Source organism: Brassica oleracea, chromosome C3, assembly GCF_000695525.1.
Source record: "Brassica oleracea var. oleracea cultivar TO1000 chromosome C3, BOL, whole genome shotgun sequence".
In the NCBI taxonomy this organism is placed as follows: Eukaryota; Viridiplantae; Streptophyta; class Magnoliopsida; order Brassicales; family Brassicaceae; genus Brassica; species Brassica oleracea.
The window spans coordinates 27,869,358-27,884,109 of NC_027750.1; the positions used below are offsets into that span (position 1 = coordinate 27,869,358).

At 35.9% G+C, this 14,752-nt stretch overlaps 2 protein-coding genes, 1 non-coding gene and 1 pseudogene across 3 annotated transcripts; 1 reads left to right on the forward strand and 3 right to left on the reverse strand.

The window, feature by feature from the left end:
* Positions 1–1,168: 1,168 nt before the first annotated feature.
* On the reverse strand, positions 1,169–1,242 carry TRNAT-AGU. Its single transcript has one exon. It is a non-coding gene; the product is annotated as a tRNA-Thr (tRNA).
* Positions 1,243–1,311: 69 nt separating this feature from the next.
* On the forward strand, positions 1,312–3,416 carry LOC106331425 (ras-related protein RABG3f-like). The gene is made up of 7 exons (XM_013769779.1): positions 1,312–1,484; positions 1,928–1,954; positions 2,097–2,196; positions 2,536–2,682; positions 2,760–2,840; positions 2,922–3,067; positions 3,144–3,416. The coding sequence occupies exons 1-7, from the start codon at positions 1,312–1,314 to the stop codon at positions 3,208–3,210; spliced, it is 741 nt and encodes a 246-aa protein (XP_013625233.1). The 3' UTR covers positions 3,211–3,416.
* Positions 3,417–3,611: 195 nt separating this feature from the next.
* On the reverse strand, positions 3,612–6,380 carry LOC106328525 (polyol transporter 5). The gene is made up of 3 exons (XM_013766982.1): positions 6,146–6,380; positions 5,552–5,898; positions 3,612–4,784 (listed from the first exon to the last, which is right to left on the reverse strand). The coding sequence occupies exons 1-3, from the start codon at positions 6,318–6,320 to the stop codon at positions 3,714–3,716; spliced, it is 1,593 nt and encodes a 530-aa protein (XP_013622436.1). The 5' UTR covers positions 6,321–6,380; the 3' UTR covers positions 3,612–3,713.
* A 2,910-nt stretch (positions 6,381–9,290) lies between these two features.
* On the reverse strand, positions 9,291–12,728 carry LOC106336150 (annotated as a pseudogene).
* Positions 12,729–14,752: the final 2,024 nt, after the last annotated feature.

Consider the following 14,752-nt stretch of genomic DNA (forward strand, 5'->3'; position numbering starts at 1 on the left):
CATTTAACTAAATTGTTTAAAAAGAGAGAAATTACAGTGAAGAACTATATGTGATTATTAAATATAAGGTGATTGTTTTACAAAGAATGAACACATAGATAAATCAGTGAAAATAACATTAATAGCTGGTAAACGCAAGGAATATTTTTTACAAAAAGTGAAAAGAAGCTTATAGAAGAGATGAATGATATGTTTAATGGAAATGCTCTCTCATCAAAAAGTCCTCTGCCTGCTTTCATCAATCCTCCATTGTTGAAGCTTCGTTCTCCGATTCCGGTTGCTCTCTCAGGACCGGAATCGGGTTTAGTTGTTTTGAATCATCTCTTTTTGGGTTTCAATCGGTTTAGATCTTCATATTATGTTCTCATTTTTCTCTACGGTCGGATTTCCAGATTTAACAGGAGGAATGAGAGTTTTTATATGTTGATCTTTGTGTGTGTTATCGATCGATCTAGTCAAAATGGGCTGGTCTGGTCTTGAACCTGATTTTGTTTTGAATGATTTGCATGTTGGCTTTAAACTCTCTTTGGCTCATTTTGGGTCTTGATCTTCAGCCTTCTTGATTTCTTGAGCAAGGTTTGAACCCGTTTATTAGTTGTATCGCTCCTTGTCATTTACTAAAAGATTTGATCGAGTTCTTCTATCCCGTCAAGCTTCAATATGGCGTCTCGGGTCTATCTCCACCGCCATCGTACTTATGACCTTGAGTTGTTATGTCTCCTGGATCTTGAAGCTTTGGTCTCTAAATCGCATAGGCTATTAGGAGTCGCAAGCCAGAGATTTTAGCTATGGATAGCATCCTCGCGTTGTCTGGTTCAAAAGTGCTCAGTTGAAGTCTTCATGCTTTATTATTCTCTGTTTTGTAAAAGTTCTTTTGTTTTGTTCCTCACTTCTTCTAGTTTAGATCGGTTTAGTAATAAGGTTGATTAATGTTCTTGGTTTTAGTCTTCCAGTGTTTAGGACTAAATCTCTCCGATCTTGGAGCTTTCGTCTCCAGAGGTTTGTAAGAGATGCCGGCTTATGTATTCCAAAATGAATTCTTCCCCTTGTAATCTTCTTTGTTAGTATAATTAGTGTTTAAGAAAAAAAAGAAGAGATGAATTGATTGTTTTACAAAGAAGGAACACAAAAAGGGGAACAATAAAAAAAGAGATGTATCATCATGTATTGCTCTCGTTGAGAGTCGAACTCAAGACCTCCCGCTTACTAAACGGGTGCTCTAACCAACTGAGCTACGAGAGCTTTCTGACCAAAAGAATCATAATATATTTAACAAACAGCACATGTATTGAAAATAAGAGGAAGGATATTATGTGTTTATACAAAATAATAGTCGCCTTAAGGAATTACGATACAGATCAGGAACAGCTTCAGGGGGACACAGAGCGAAGAAAACAGCAGAATCTCTCCGTTAATCTATTTGCGATTCAGATGCCTTCCCGTAGACGCACTCTCCTCAAAGTCATCATCCTCGGCGATAGCGGGTTAGCCATCTCCAAAAACCCTCTCTTTTTAAATGTATTGATTTGTTCGGATGAGTAATTGTTATGTCTAGGGATTTGAGATTTAAGCAGGATTTTAACTAATTCCTTTCCTCCGGTTTAGATATGGTCGGTGCATCTCTTAGTTTGGCTGCTGAGTATGGAGGTTTTACATATGTATTGTATTGTTGTTGTTGATCAAAATATCACAAAAAGGCTGCCTGTTACTTTCTTTTGCTAAATTTTAGAACTTGACTTGACCCCCCCCCTAGTCTCTGGCTACTTGACTTTGCTTTAACACGATTTTAGTCTATAGATTGTCTTTAGCTTAATATCATGTGTTTGATTCTTGCTTGCTTGCTTCTTCTCCAACAACATCTAGTTCAAAACTCTTATGATCCTAGGCTTGATCTGTCTTGACTCCTTTCACTTGTGTTATTTTGCAGGGTGGGGAAAACCTCTTTGATGAATCAGTATCCTTCTTTTGCTTGAGTGGAGTAATCACTAACAATTATATGTTGTACTAGTTTTATACATATATATATATATATATATATGTAAGAACTTTTAGTTTACGCTTTTTGTTTTTGGGCTTAACACGATAAACTTTTTTAGATATGTTAATAAAAAGTTCAGCAACCAGTACAAGGCCACCATTGGAGCTGACTTCTTGACTAAGGAAGTCCACTTTGAAGATCGCCTTTTCACTTTACAGGTTCTTACTAGTCTACTCTCGCTATCAGTTAACTACTTCTTTTCTTGTTTAAGTAAGCTCAACGTAATGGTGCTGTATTTGTATTCAATAGAGAGTTTGTGACTATGACTTGAGGTTAAGCTTAGAAAACGCTTATTGACTACCTTGTTAGTTTAGTTTTATGTTAGTGTCAGCCATTTTTTTACGTTGTTAGCTTAATAGCTCTTCTTGATAAGTATCTCCCATGATAAAAAAACAAACAAGGATAGCTCTAAGTTGTTGGTCAGGCATTCACATTTGTGGGAGCTTACCCTCAACAAATCTCTCACTTGTTTCTGTCTTTTCTGTGGGTTTTTACAGATCTGGGATACAGCTGGACAGGAAAGGTTCCAGAGCCTTGGCGTAGCTTTCTACCGGGGTGCTGATTGTTGTGTTCTTGTATATGATGTCAACTCCATGAAATCATTTGAAAACCTCAACAACTGGCGAGAAGAGTTTCTCATCCAGGTTCCAAAACCTCAACCTGGTTCTCACCCCTCATACTAGGCAAAGCATTAACTCAGAGTTTAACTGTCCCTTTACAGGCGAGTCCATCTGATCCAGAGAATTTTCCCTTTGTTCTTATCGGAAACAAGGTCGACGTGGATGGTGGAAACAGCAGAGTGGTATGTATTATGTATGATGATAAGCCTACTTAATTTTCCATTGAGATGTAACATCAACTTCCACACATTGATGACGCACAGGTTTCAGAGAAGAAGGCTAAAGCTTGGTGTGCTTCAAAGGGAAACATTCCCTACTTTGAGACCTCTGCTAAGGAAGGCACCAATGTTGAGGAAGCTTTCCAATGCATTGCCAAGAACGCTCTGAAGACCGGAGAAGAGGAAGAGCTGTAAGTTTCAAAACAGTTCAGACTCTCTATACATCTTCGCGAGTTTGGTCTCAATGTTTCTCTTTCGTCTTTTCAGATACTTGCCAGACACAATCGATGTGGGGACAAGCAATCAACCGAGATCTTCAGGGTGTGAATGCTAAATGGGTTTCTCTCTCTCTCCGAGAAGAATGCTTTTGATTTCAACAGTGTGTTTTGGTCTCTCCCATTACCTCTCTTCACCAGCTATCTCTAAAGTTTATTACATGCTGTAAATTTGTTCTTTTGGGTGAAAAAAAGAACCCTTCAAATCCATGGACTACTTGATCAGTGTTCCTTCTTTTTCATTATATAAAAAGTTATTTTAAATGTGTGTTTGTTTTAAAATTTAAACTATTTCACATTTTCTAAGCAACTTTATATTGATTTGATATTGCATAATTAATTTCAGTTTATAATGTTTTTGATAATTGTTTGAATTATATCCAATTTGTGTATTAAACAATATTTTCAATTCTTTTATCTAAGAACAATTGATATCATAAAACATGAGTAACTTTGTGGGTTTATAAAGAAAACATATTATTTCATTCAAGTAACATATCTGATCAAATTTATACAACTTTGGTATGCCAAATTCCCATCCAAATCCTATTAAAAGAAAAACTCACTGCTTGTTTAATCCAATCTCAACCTCAGGATTCGAACTGGAGTTCTTGTTCTTGGAGTCTCTCCACCTAAACCCACTAAAAAGCTCATCCATATCCTCAAGCATCCTCCCTTGCGTCTCCGGCAAGAACGTATAGAAAAACACCCAAGCCACCGTCGCAATCCCACCGAACAAATAAAACGCTCCTCCGGTAGTCATCCCTTTCGACATCGGCAAAAACGTCATCGATATCACACCGCTCGTCACTCTGTTCACCACCACTCCCATACTCGACCCCTGAGACCTCAGCCTCAACGGGAATATCTCCGAGCTGTAAACCCACGTGATAGGCCCAGCTCCGATAGAAAACGTGGCCACGTAAGTCATCACAGTCGCGATGCTCAACACCACGGCCCACATCACTTTCTTATCCGACTGGTTTATAACCGTCAGAGAGGTCCCTAAAACCGCTAAAGACAGCACCATCCCTCCGACACTAGTTAGAAGCAACGGTCGTCTTCCGACACGGTCTAGTAAGAAAGTAGCAACTAATATGAACGATGTTTTAACGACTCCTACCGCTACGGTCGCGAGAAGCTGCTCGTGATCCGTTTCGAGCCCCGCGGTTTTGAAAATCCTCGGCGAGAAGAGAACCACCGCGTCGATGCCGGAAGCCTGCTGGAAGAAGTGGATCCCGATGGCGGCGATCATGACGCGGCGCACGGCGGGAGTGGGGCGGAGGAGGAGCTCTTTCCACACTCCTTCCCCGTGGCTGTTCCTCCTCGAGACCTGGACGACGTCGTCGTGGCAGTCCGCGGGGATCCCGGCGGCTTCTTTGATGTCTTCGAGGCGGAGGGAAGCTTCGGCGGGGGAGTCGGAGGTTTTGTCGAGGACGCGTTTGGCTTCGCCGAGGCGGCCTTGCATGACGAGCCACCGCGGCGATTCGGGCATGGCGAGGACGCCGATGGCGAGTATGACGGAAGGTATGGCTCCGATGCCGAGCATGAATCGCCAGCCGAGCTTCAGAGGGAACTTTGAGAAGGCGAGGTTTGATACGTAACCGAGCATTATTCCCGCGTTGATGAACACCTGTACACGTCAGCAAAACCATTCCGTCACGTCAGATATTATTGTCTTTTTTATAAATTAATTAAATTTGTCATAACCTCTTTTGAAAACATGGACCAAACCTACCAAACTATCTATATTTTGGCCTAAACGTTATAAAGATGATGAACGAAAGTCAACGATTTGTTGATAATGATGTTTGTTTTTAATATTTTTTTTTTACAAAAAAAACTACTTTTGGTCGACTACTGAAAAATACATTTGACATTATGCTCTGAATTTTTGTTTACTAGTAAATTAAAATGATTTTCTGCTAAGTAACTTAAATTTTAGACCAGAACTAAAAACTAAAACATGCACCAAACCTACCAAAATAACTATATTTTGGCTAAATCGTTATATATTTATTTATATTTTGTTACAAAAACCACTAAATGTAAAAGATATATACTAAGATCAAAAATACATTTAACAACGCTTTTTCTGAATTTTGTTTACAGGTAATCATTGTTAAAAGGATTTTTCTGCTAAAGTACATACTTCTAGGGAAAAAAAAGATTTTTTTTTATCGTCCATGGTCTAGGATCATTTTGCAAACATTGAGTAAGTTATAAGATAATCCTATAAAAATAAGAGGTCATTTATAATTGTTTTCATAAAAATTACAGGAAATTACTCACTCCAATGAATCTGATTATAATTTTGTTACGCGTTAGGCTTCCAGAAAATTAATCTTCATTTAGCAACTTGAGAAATTTTTAATATTAATTTCATTAAAATATATATACCTCAGGGAAAGAGGTGAGGAAGCCGCGAGAAGACGCCGGAGAGACTTCGGCGGTATAGACAGGTGCGATCATGAGGGCATAACCAACCCCTATACCGGCGACAAACCTCCCGAACATGAGAAAAGCGTAGTTAGGGGCGAATCCCATGAGGAGTGCTCCGGCGAAGAATATAGCTCCGGCCAACACGATTGTGTAACGCCGACCAATCCAGTCAGATGTTCTACCAGCGGCGCAAGATCCAAGGAGTGAATAAATGTTAAGGATTCCGGCGAGAATACCGATTTGAAGATCACTAATCTTCAGATCTCTCTTGATATAAATCATTGCTCCACTCATCACTCCTATATCTATATATTACAAAAAATGATTATCAACTGACAAACGAGATGTACACATAGTCACACATCTAAACAAAAGTAAATGTATTGGAATTATATGAATCAGATGTCAACATCCATAAATGATTGTGTTGCTAACAACATCCTGATAGTTAAAAATGTGTGCCGGCTTTAAAGAATATGGTGATTGTATAATTAGCGGTGATCTGCTATTTTGTTGCGTTGACCAAAAAAAGAGGCTAACGAGAAAACTAACCATAACCAAGGAGGATGGAAGTCATGGAAGCTAAGATTGCACACGCGAAAGCATATTTGTTCCTCTTTGGTTTAGCCTGCGGACCTAACTCCGGTACACGTTTTGTGGAATCCCCATGTTTTGTTGCCGGTGCTGGCGAAGGGACTGATTGGTTTTCCGGCGTGAAACCTGTCATTTAGAGTGTTGAGGGTGAGAGAGACAGTTGTGGGGACTGAGTATACCAACAACTTGTGGCAATGAGCTATGTCTTAAATAGACGTTTTGTATTAAGACGAGTCTCTTGGAAAGGGCAAAATTGTCCGATACAATGGGAACACTGCCTGCCTAAAGTTACATGCATCACATTGGCATCTTTCGTTAGAGACAAAACATAAATATCAGTAGAGGAACGGCAACTAATGATAATGCATCAGTTTCGTTTTTATGTGTAATTATTCAGTACAATTTTATATTGACCTTATTTGGATTTACTCTACCAACAATGACGACCACATTGAAAAATATAGGAGGGCTTTAAAGGTAATCTTGTAAAAGGCTACTTGTTGTCCATGTGAGCTTTGTTGATCTTGAGGATCGAACTATTGAACACATAAAAGACGGTTCAAATAGTGTTATTTATTTCAATTTAAAACCATTTTCCTTCTGTAACCTACTGGTCTAAATAAATAAATGAAAAACAACCAGCGGGCAGCTAATATATTCGTGCGATCTGGGGTAAGATCACCAATAGCCGCAGTTTACACAGCTTACAGATTCGGATCGATGGCCCTGGATATATAATAAATCTATGGCCAAGAAATCTGTATTGGTTTCCTATTTTCCTTAATATAGATGTTTTCTGTCTATGTTGATTTTGTTTGTAGATCGATGTTTTCTGTCTGTGTAACTTAGAGATCGATGTTTATTCCGGTGAACCAGATCTGTACTGTTCATATCCCCATTTATGAGTCGATTTAATTTAATATATATTTTTTTTTAAAAATTGTAGTGTTTATTCTGCGTACGGCGTACCTTGCTTTGAAGTTGAGACAAGGCTTATCCAACAATGAGACTTCTGAGAGTACTTCCTGTATTGAAGGCGTTAGACCATCTCTAATAATTCACCATATTTTTTATTCTAAAATCAAAGGCGGTAGACCATCTTTAGAGTAAAAAATAGAGTATCATTAGAATATAACTCAAAACTATTATAAAATTACTTTATGTTAGAGTAAAAAATAAAGTGAACCATCAGATACGGTCTTGCGGAAGTAAAACCTTAGTTTTGTGTAACGCATGTTCTCTTGTTCGAATCCTTTTGTAGCTTTATGTGATGACTATTCACGTACGTGTGCATGTTTTTCACGTATAAAACCAGAAAACAAACTACCTAATGAAATATTTATGCGTAATTTGGGATTCTAACTAAAGTAAGTTGATTAATTAATGACTTTTTATGCGTAATTTGGGATTCTGATAACATTTATGAGTTTATTATTATATATTTGATTAAATTGTGTTCATTGCCGAAGTGTATCAAGTACTATTCCTTTTGTTTCTAGAATAGTGTCAATCTAGCAATTTTTTTTGTTATATAAAAAAACATTGTTTTAAAATTTCAATGCATTTCATACTTACTTTCATCTGGATATTAATTATAAAATGAATTGATCTAATAAATAAATTTATTTATCTTAAATAATATTGGTTTAACATATATAATTAATGAAAATATAAATACATTTCAATTATTTTTTTAATATGTGTGAAAAATATATAAGTGACATTTTGTATGAAACATATAAATTATAAACTAAGGCTCGTTAAAAAAAAATGTTCATTAGAGAAGCCGGGTCAACACACACAACAGTCCAAGACCACATGTCTTGATTCTTCAAGATGATAAGAGGTAAATTAATCACTAACAACAATACTAGAAGATTCCTGCAATTTTTTTTGTGGTATAGTATTCATATATGATATTTATGGATATACTTGCAAGAAACCATCAGTCGAGAAGTCGTTGGCTTACGAGAGCAGTCGCTATTACGAAGACTATGAATTTTCAAAACATATCTTGCTTGAACTTGTAGACTCTTTTAGTCAAATTAACAACAAAATCAAGTACTATCAAATACATGTCATAGTTTAAAAAAAAAAAATCAAATACATGTCATCTCCTTGATCTGTCAGACACCCGTTTAATATATTTCTAGATTTCCAGCCTCCAGGAGCGTTTTGGTTATGGTTAAACCCGTTGATCTTTTCTATTTGCCATATGAAAATCCTCTCTAGCCTTTCCATGGTACTAAAAGTATGGTTCAGTAGCTCCCATAGAAATAATAAATTCTTACTGTAATTCTTAGTACTTTAGGTGTAATTATATCGCACACATACATAACTGTGGCAATATTAATTCATAAGACTGTCGAGATGTTTTGTTTAAGAGGACGGGTGAAAATTAAATAATTGCATCTACAGACTTAAGATGCCAATTATATTACATAGGATAACATCGGGTTTTTAACTTACTATATAACTCCTTCCTTCCGTTTATGTAAGTAGTTTTAGCAAAAAAATTTGTTTCACAGTATAAATTGTTTTCAGAACCCAAAACAATAAATATACAATATTCCACTTAAAAACTTAAAGGCCTTGTTGTTAGTTTTCAATTTTTTTAACACAACTTACAATGTTAGTCCAGCAACATTAACTAATATTTACTACTAGTTACAGAAAAATCTATTTCTAAATTCACTATAAATACCACCGTAAGTGTTATCTTAGACCATGATTATCCCTAAAGGTTTCTTAACAAATTTTATTTTATTTTACACATTTTTGTCTAAATAAAAAAAAAAATAAAAAACATACCAATCGCTGGTCGTCACGTGTCGGTGGAACCCGCGAACAGTCCACCAAACTCATCACAATCAATCTTTATCCTGCATCTTCTGTGACCGTTTTTTAAACTTTTTGTGGACCCCCCGAGGCTAAGAAACACTTACAAAACTACTGATATTTATGCTCTTACTCCATTGGTTTTTCTTTTTGATTTGCTTTCGATCTATTTTTTCTTCATAAAAATATGGATCAAAATGAAGAAATAAGTCGAAAAGAAAACAAAACAGAAAATGTTAAAAAAATCAAGAAAACACAATCAAACCTCCAGATGTTCACTCGGCCATTTGACTTGAACAAGATGCATTATGATAATGGAGAGCTTCATCCCGACAAAGAAATCGAAGACACTATATTATTAGTATTATTTTTTATTAATTTTATTACTAACAATAATCTCTCTCTAATTAAATGTTGCAGACAAAAATAATTTGTGTAATAAATAAAAAAACGTTTTTATTGTTGCTTTAGAAAAAGTTAAAAGTTTCTTAATACCCGCGCTTTTAAACAAAACTACTTACATAACGAAACGGAAGGAGTATATATTTAGTAGTCAAAAGCTTTCTCTTGTCCACATTACTACTATTACTTATTCTTTTTGACAAATGGTTTACAAGTATTAATTTTCTTCTGTACTGATTGTTTCTCATTGTGATACTTATAGTATATATATGTATCATGTCTTTAAATAAAGAAATATGTATCTATGGGAAACATCTTTATATAATAATATATGAACATACATCTTTTATTTAACGATAAAACAACGTACGTTTTCAATATTATACCTTATTTTAGTGTTTGCGTTTTGTCAAAAAGACTAATTAATAGTCGATGATATTACCTCAACATATCAATGTTAGAAAAGGACCAATAATTGAAGCAGCAAATGGTGAAGTGGGCCAAGTTTTAGCAGTAAAGGCAGCCATCATGTGTGACCATATAGCATTACGCAGCTCGGCAATTTGGACTCTCATATGATATGATTTTGACTTCCACTTTCTAATTTCCAAGGTGATTTTACACACATTTATGTTCGTGCAATCATAAATGTTCACTATTTGAACTGTCAAGCAGATATACTATACTCGTAAACAAACTTCTTGTAGAATAGCTATTTCCAAAAGAATCTTAAAAGGCGGAGTAGGGAAGATAATATTTTTCTTTTGTATCAATTAATGCATCACAAAGACATCATATATCTTATCTATCATTAAATGCATGTTGTAAACTAATACTCCCATCTGTTTCATTATAAACATCGTTTTAGATTTCGGCACACAGATTAAAAAAACAATTAATTTTGTACATTTCCTACAAAAAACACTATTACCTATGCACCTAACCATATTTCAACCAATAAAAAAATAAATTTTGCATAAAATTAATAAATTTTGCATTGAAAATCGAAAACAACACTTATTTTGTAACGAAAAAATTCTCTAAAATGACACTTAATATGAAACGGAGGGAGTAAAACAAATGTGTCCTTATTAGAAATTCGTTGACTTTTAAGTTAACACCCAAGAGTAGTATAGACATATCTATGCAGTTGAATTGGACCATGACGCAATAAGACAATATTCCCTCCGTTTCGAATTAGATGTCGTTTTAGAGAAAAAAATTTGTTTCAAGATTAGTGTCGTTTTATGATTTCAATGCAAAATTTATTAATTTTTTATTCTAATCTATTTTTCTATTGGTTGAAATCTGGTTAGGTGTATTGGTAATGATGTTTTTATCTAGTAAATAGATAAACTTAAATATTTTATTAATCTGTGTGTCGAAATCTAGAACGACAAGTAAAATGAAACGGAGAAAGTATTTGTTTGTTTATAAACTAGATGAGAAATTACTTTCTTTTTGTCAAGAAATAATCAACTACTTAACGAAGATACTATTACATGTCCAGCGTATAACAGACAATATCTACGTATATATATTACAGCATGTCCATTGGTTAGAACCCTTGATGGGTTCTAATTATTAGTTTAATTATTAATTGTGTACTTTATAAAGTTTAGAACCCTTGTTAATATAATTAGTTTTGTCAAAGTCCAATGGGAGAACCTCTTTGAGGTTCTTAATTTTTTTTTTTTAAAGTTGAATTATTAAATTCAAATTTTACAAAACTTATAAATTATAGGATTTCATAAAAGGAAAGAACAAAATATTATTGTTAAAGTAATTATTTTACATAAATTTGAAAATTCAAAGATGCTGTGATGATAAATTTGGCATTAATAAAACCATACTCAATTTCAATTTCAAACGCCATTTGACAAAATATTATCTTTCAATATAATTTCAGAACGTCTAATGATCAAGAACTACTACAAGCTAATGCTCAAACAACATAACCATAGTAGAGTTGAAAATGACTCCAACATAATCATACATTCAAAGAAGTAGATGGTACCTTTGTTCAGATACTGAACCAGGAGCTTGTGTCGCATAATCACTTGAGGAATTCATGGCACCGATATAAATTTTGCTATCTTTATTACCAGCATAGAAAAATGATGTTTGTAGGAATTCAACGCAAGTGCATTGATGGCTGCAGGAAAGATGATGTTTCTCAACAGTTTCCCCTTGGACAGGCTCCAAACCTAACCAAAGGCCATGACATTTAAAAATCGCTTACACTTTCATCGCAAGTTAACAAAATGCATATAGATTACTAGTCCTCCAAACAAGTGCGTACCTTGCACGTACAATCTTCTGAAGCAGTAACTAGCAGAGCATTGCAGCCACCATAGTCTATGACAATGTCGGTTACAGAAGTTGTATGCTCATTAAAATCGTGTTCATAAAAAGTGCTCCCTTGCTGCTGCCTCTGGATATCATCAAACAACCTAACTAACTAGCAAGAGTCAAAGCATAAGAATATAAAGTACTTAAAATCAGAGAGAAAGAAGCAAAGAATTAACCTTATAAGAGACCATACTCTAACATAACCATCTTTAGACCCTGAGACCAACAAAGAATCGTCTCCAGAGAACAACAAGCATGTCACTGATTGGTAATGACCGTGCCACTTCTTAAGAAGTTTCCCACTCGAAACCTAATCTCACACACACTATCAAGTAAGCTTCATCACACAAGAAGTGAAATCAAAACATTAGAATTTGTTACTCTTTTATACCTCCCAAAGAAAGATATCTCCAGAGGCTCCACCACCAACGATGTAAGTTCCTTCCATGTTAGCTTCAAGAGCCATTATTGATTCCAAAGGGAAGCTCTTAACTTCAGCTTGACGCTAGCAATTAAAAAAAAGAACATCTTTTTCAATCTCAAAAGAGAGAAACAGAAAGTGGGTTTATGTCGGATAAGGAAAAGGAAGAACCTTGTTCCAAGACCAGAAGAAAATAGAGCCGGATGAACCGGAAGCGTTACGGAGCTGAGAGGCGGCGAGGAATTTATCTCCGACGGCGGTGAGGCCGTGAGCGGGAGAGGCGCACTGCTTGAATCTGAGCTGTTCCGTTCCGGTTTTGAGATCCCAGCTTCCGATTCCGTTATCGATTGACGATAGGCCTGTTACAGAAATCTCCATAGATATTCACAGAGAGAGATAGAGAGAGGGACGATTGTGTAAGACTATTATCCTATACCAAGCTGCCACGTTAGGGGTTTTTAGCAGCTCCACAAATCTCATTTTAGACAGCGGTTCTGTCTTTTTTTACCTTTTTTCATTTATTTTTTTTGCTTTTTTTTCTAAGAACCCATGTTTGCATCCTCCGTTGGAGGTGGTCTTAAAAAGAGATTAAAAATGAGCTGCAATAAAAGGAGCTATTTTTTTTTCTTTTTCCGTCAACTGATTTATATTAGAACATGATGAAATACATAACCGGAACAAAGTGAAATCTCCGGAACTAGAACCCATACAAGGGTAACTTAAGTCCAAACACAAGCAACTACCAACAAACTGAATGATAACTTAAAAGATTAAAGCAAGATCATACCTCTACACCCACATACATTAATGTTCAAAGGCCAAAGATAAATAGTAAGGAGCCTAAAACAGCCGGATAACTTGCGGAGAACAACATTCAGACAAGTGAGCAAGCGACGTGAAGGACATAAACGACCTAAACTCATCTGAACCTCTAGTCACGATGAAGAGCCAGAACCACGCAAATTAGCATCACACCCGAGCCAGATCCCACACGACACTGACCCCTGAACCCTAGAACCAAAAGAACTGAACCACCCGGGACAAACCGCTCCCCTGCATCTTCATCCAGTTGATCCCACACCTCGACCTCTTTATATTGCTTCAAACATCCAAGATGAAGCCACTGAGGAATTAAGAGGGTAGTGAGCAAACCGGGAAAGATCCTTATTGAAAGATGCGACGAGGACTTCTTCGCGACAGGAAATGGAGAGGTGACTTAACCAACTTCATCACAACGAAGATGCTAACCCTGTTCTGCTCACGAACACGCCAAGACGCCACAACTGAAACCGTTGCTGATACAAGACTAACTAGAACTATTTCTGAGCCATACAAAGCTTAAGTGGGTTACATCCTCTCAACTTCACACAGAAAAAACAGTTATCGAGCTCCATTGAACCTTCTCGAACCTTCTTTACCGGAACTGAGACACGACAAAAGAAGAAGAGAGCAGCTGTAGGAAAAACTGGTATATGAAGGACCACAAGCCAAACAAAGAAACCATAGAGAGCTAACGCTGCAGTCCGCAACTAGAACCACCATCTCCATAACAACAAGCCCAGGCATAGGCTTCCACGCGCCTCCAACGCGCTAAGAACAGTGATAAGCCAAAACCAGATCTAGGAAAAAGGTAACAGATTTTTCATAGTCCGGAAACGAACAACAAGCTAACCCCACATCTGAAACTCCATGAATGACAAATCCAGGTGGATAAACTGTTTTGAGAGGACACAAAGAAAACCATGCAAGATAACAAAAGATACAAATTAACTAAAAAATCTCCCAAGGTGCCGACGGCAATGCGCCGGACACCTAAGATAATAAAACCACGGCAAGCTCTCCATTTTTTTTCTCTGCTCTCGACTTTTTTTTACCAAAGTGGCAATAAGAGGAGCTAAGCAAATCCTTTGTCAAATAAATAAATAAATAAAAGGAGCTAAGCAGTAGTCACGATCTCATATTCTAATTTAGATTTATGTTAATACTAAGTTACTGATCAATTAGGTGTAGACTTCTGTAGATATGGTTTTCAAGCCTCGTGCGGCGTGTCCACAATCTTCTACAAAAGTCCAACGAGTGGTGCTTTTGAATTCCTTTGCTTCTTTTATTTTTTTGAAAAGTATTTATATTTATTACATTTTGAATATACCATATCTCTTATGATGATGACAGCAAAATATAATTGTTAGGTTAAACAATGCCAATTCTGTATTAACCATGTCAAGTATGTGCTTGCTGAATATAGAGAAGAAAAACAGCCAGTAATACATATTTTAATTAGAGTTATTCTTGGGTTCACCCCCTAGGGTGAACCTTTAGATTCACCAACCAATAGAAAATTATCATTTTAAATTTAGTATCTTTTAATTAAGGAAACCAAATAACTTGGCAAATTATATTATTTTTTCAAAATAAAAATTAAAAATAAATAAAAATAATATATAAAAAACGAATTTAAAAAAAAAAAATGTTGTCAACAAAACACTAAACCCTAAACTCTAATACTAAACCCTAAACTCAAATCCTAAACCCTAAATCCTTGGGTAAACCCT

Coding starts and splice junctions, on each gene's coding strand:
- LOC106331425 (XM_013769779.1), top strand. CDS start 1,312: ATGTGTTTATACAAAATAATAGTCGCCTTAAGGAATTACGATACAGAT. Junction 1,485..1,927: donor ATCATCCTCGGCGATAGCGG/GTTAGCCATCTC, acceptor GTTATTTTGCAG/GGTGGGGAAAACCTCTTTGA. Junction 1,955..2,096: donor AAAACCTCTTTGATGAATCA/GTATCCTTCTTT, acceptor AAACTTTTTTAG/ATATGTTAATAAAAAGTTCA.
- LOC106328525 (XM_013766982.1), bottom strand. CDS start 6,320: ATGACAGGTTTCACGCCGGAAAACCAATCAGTCCCTTCGCCAGCACCG. Junction 5,899..6,145: donor TTCCATCCTCCTTGGTTATG/GTTAGTTTTCTC, acceptor TGTAATATATAG/ATATAGGAGTGATGAGTGGA. Junction 4,785..5,551: donor TCCTCACCTCTTTCCCTGAG/GTATATATATTT, acceptor TGACGTGTACAG/GTGTTCATCAACGCGGGAAT.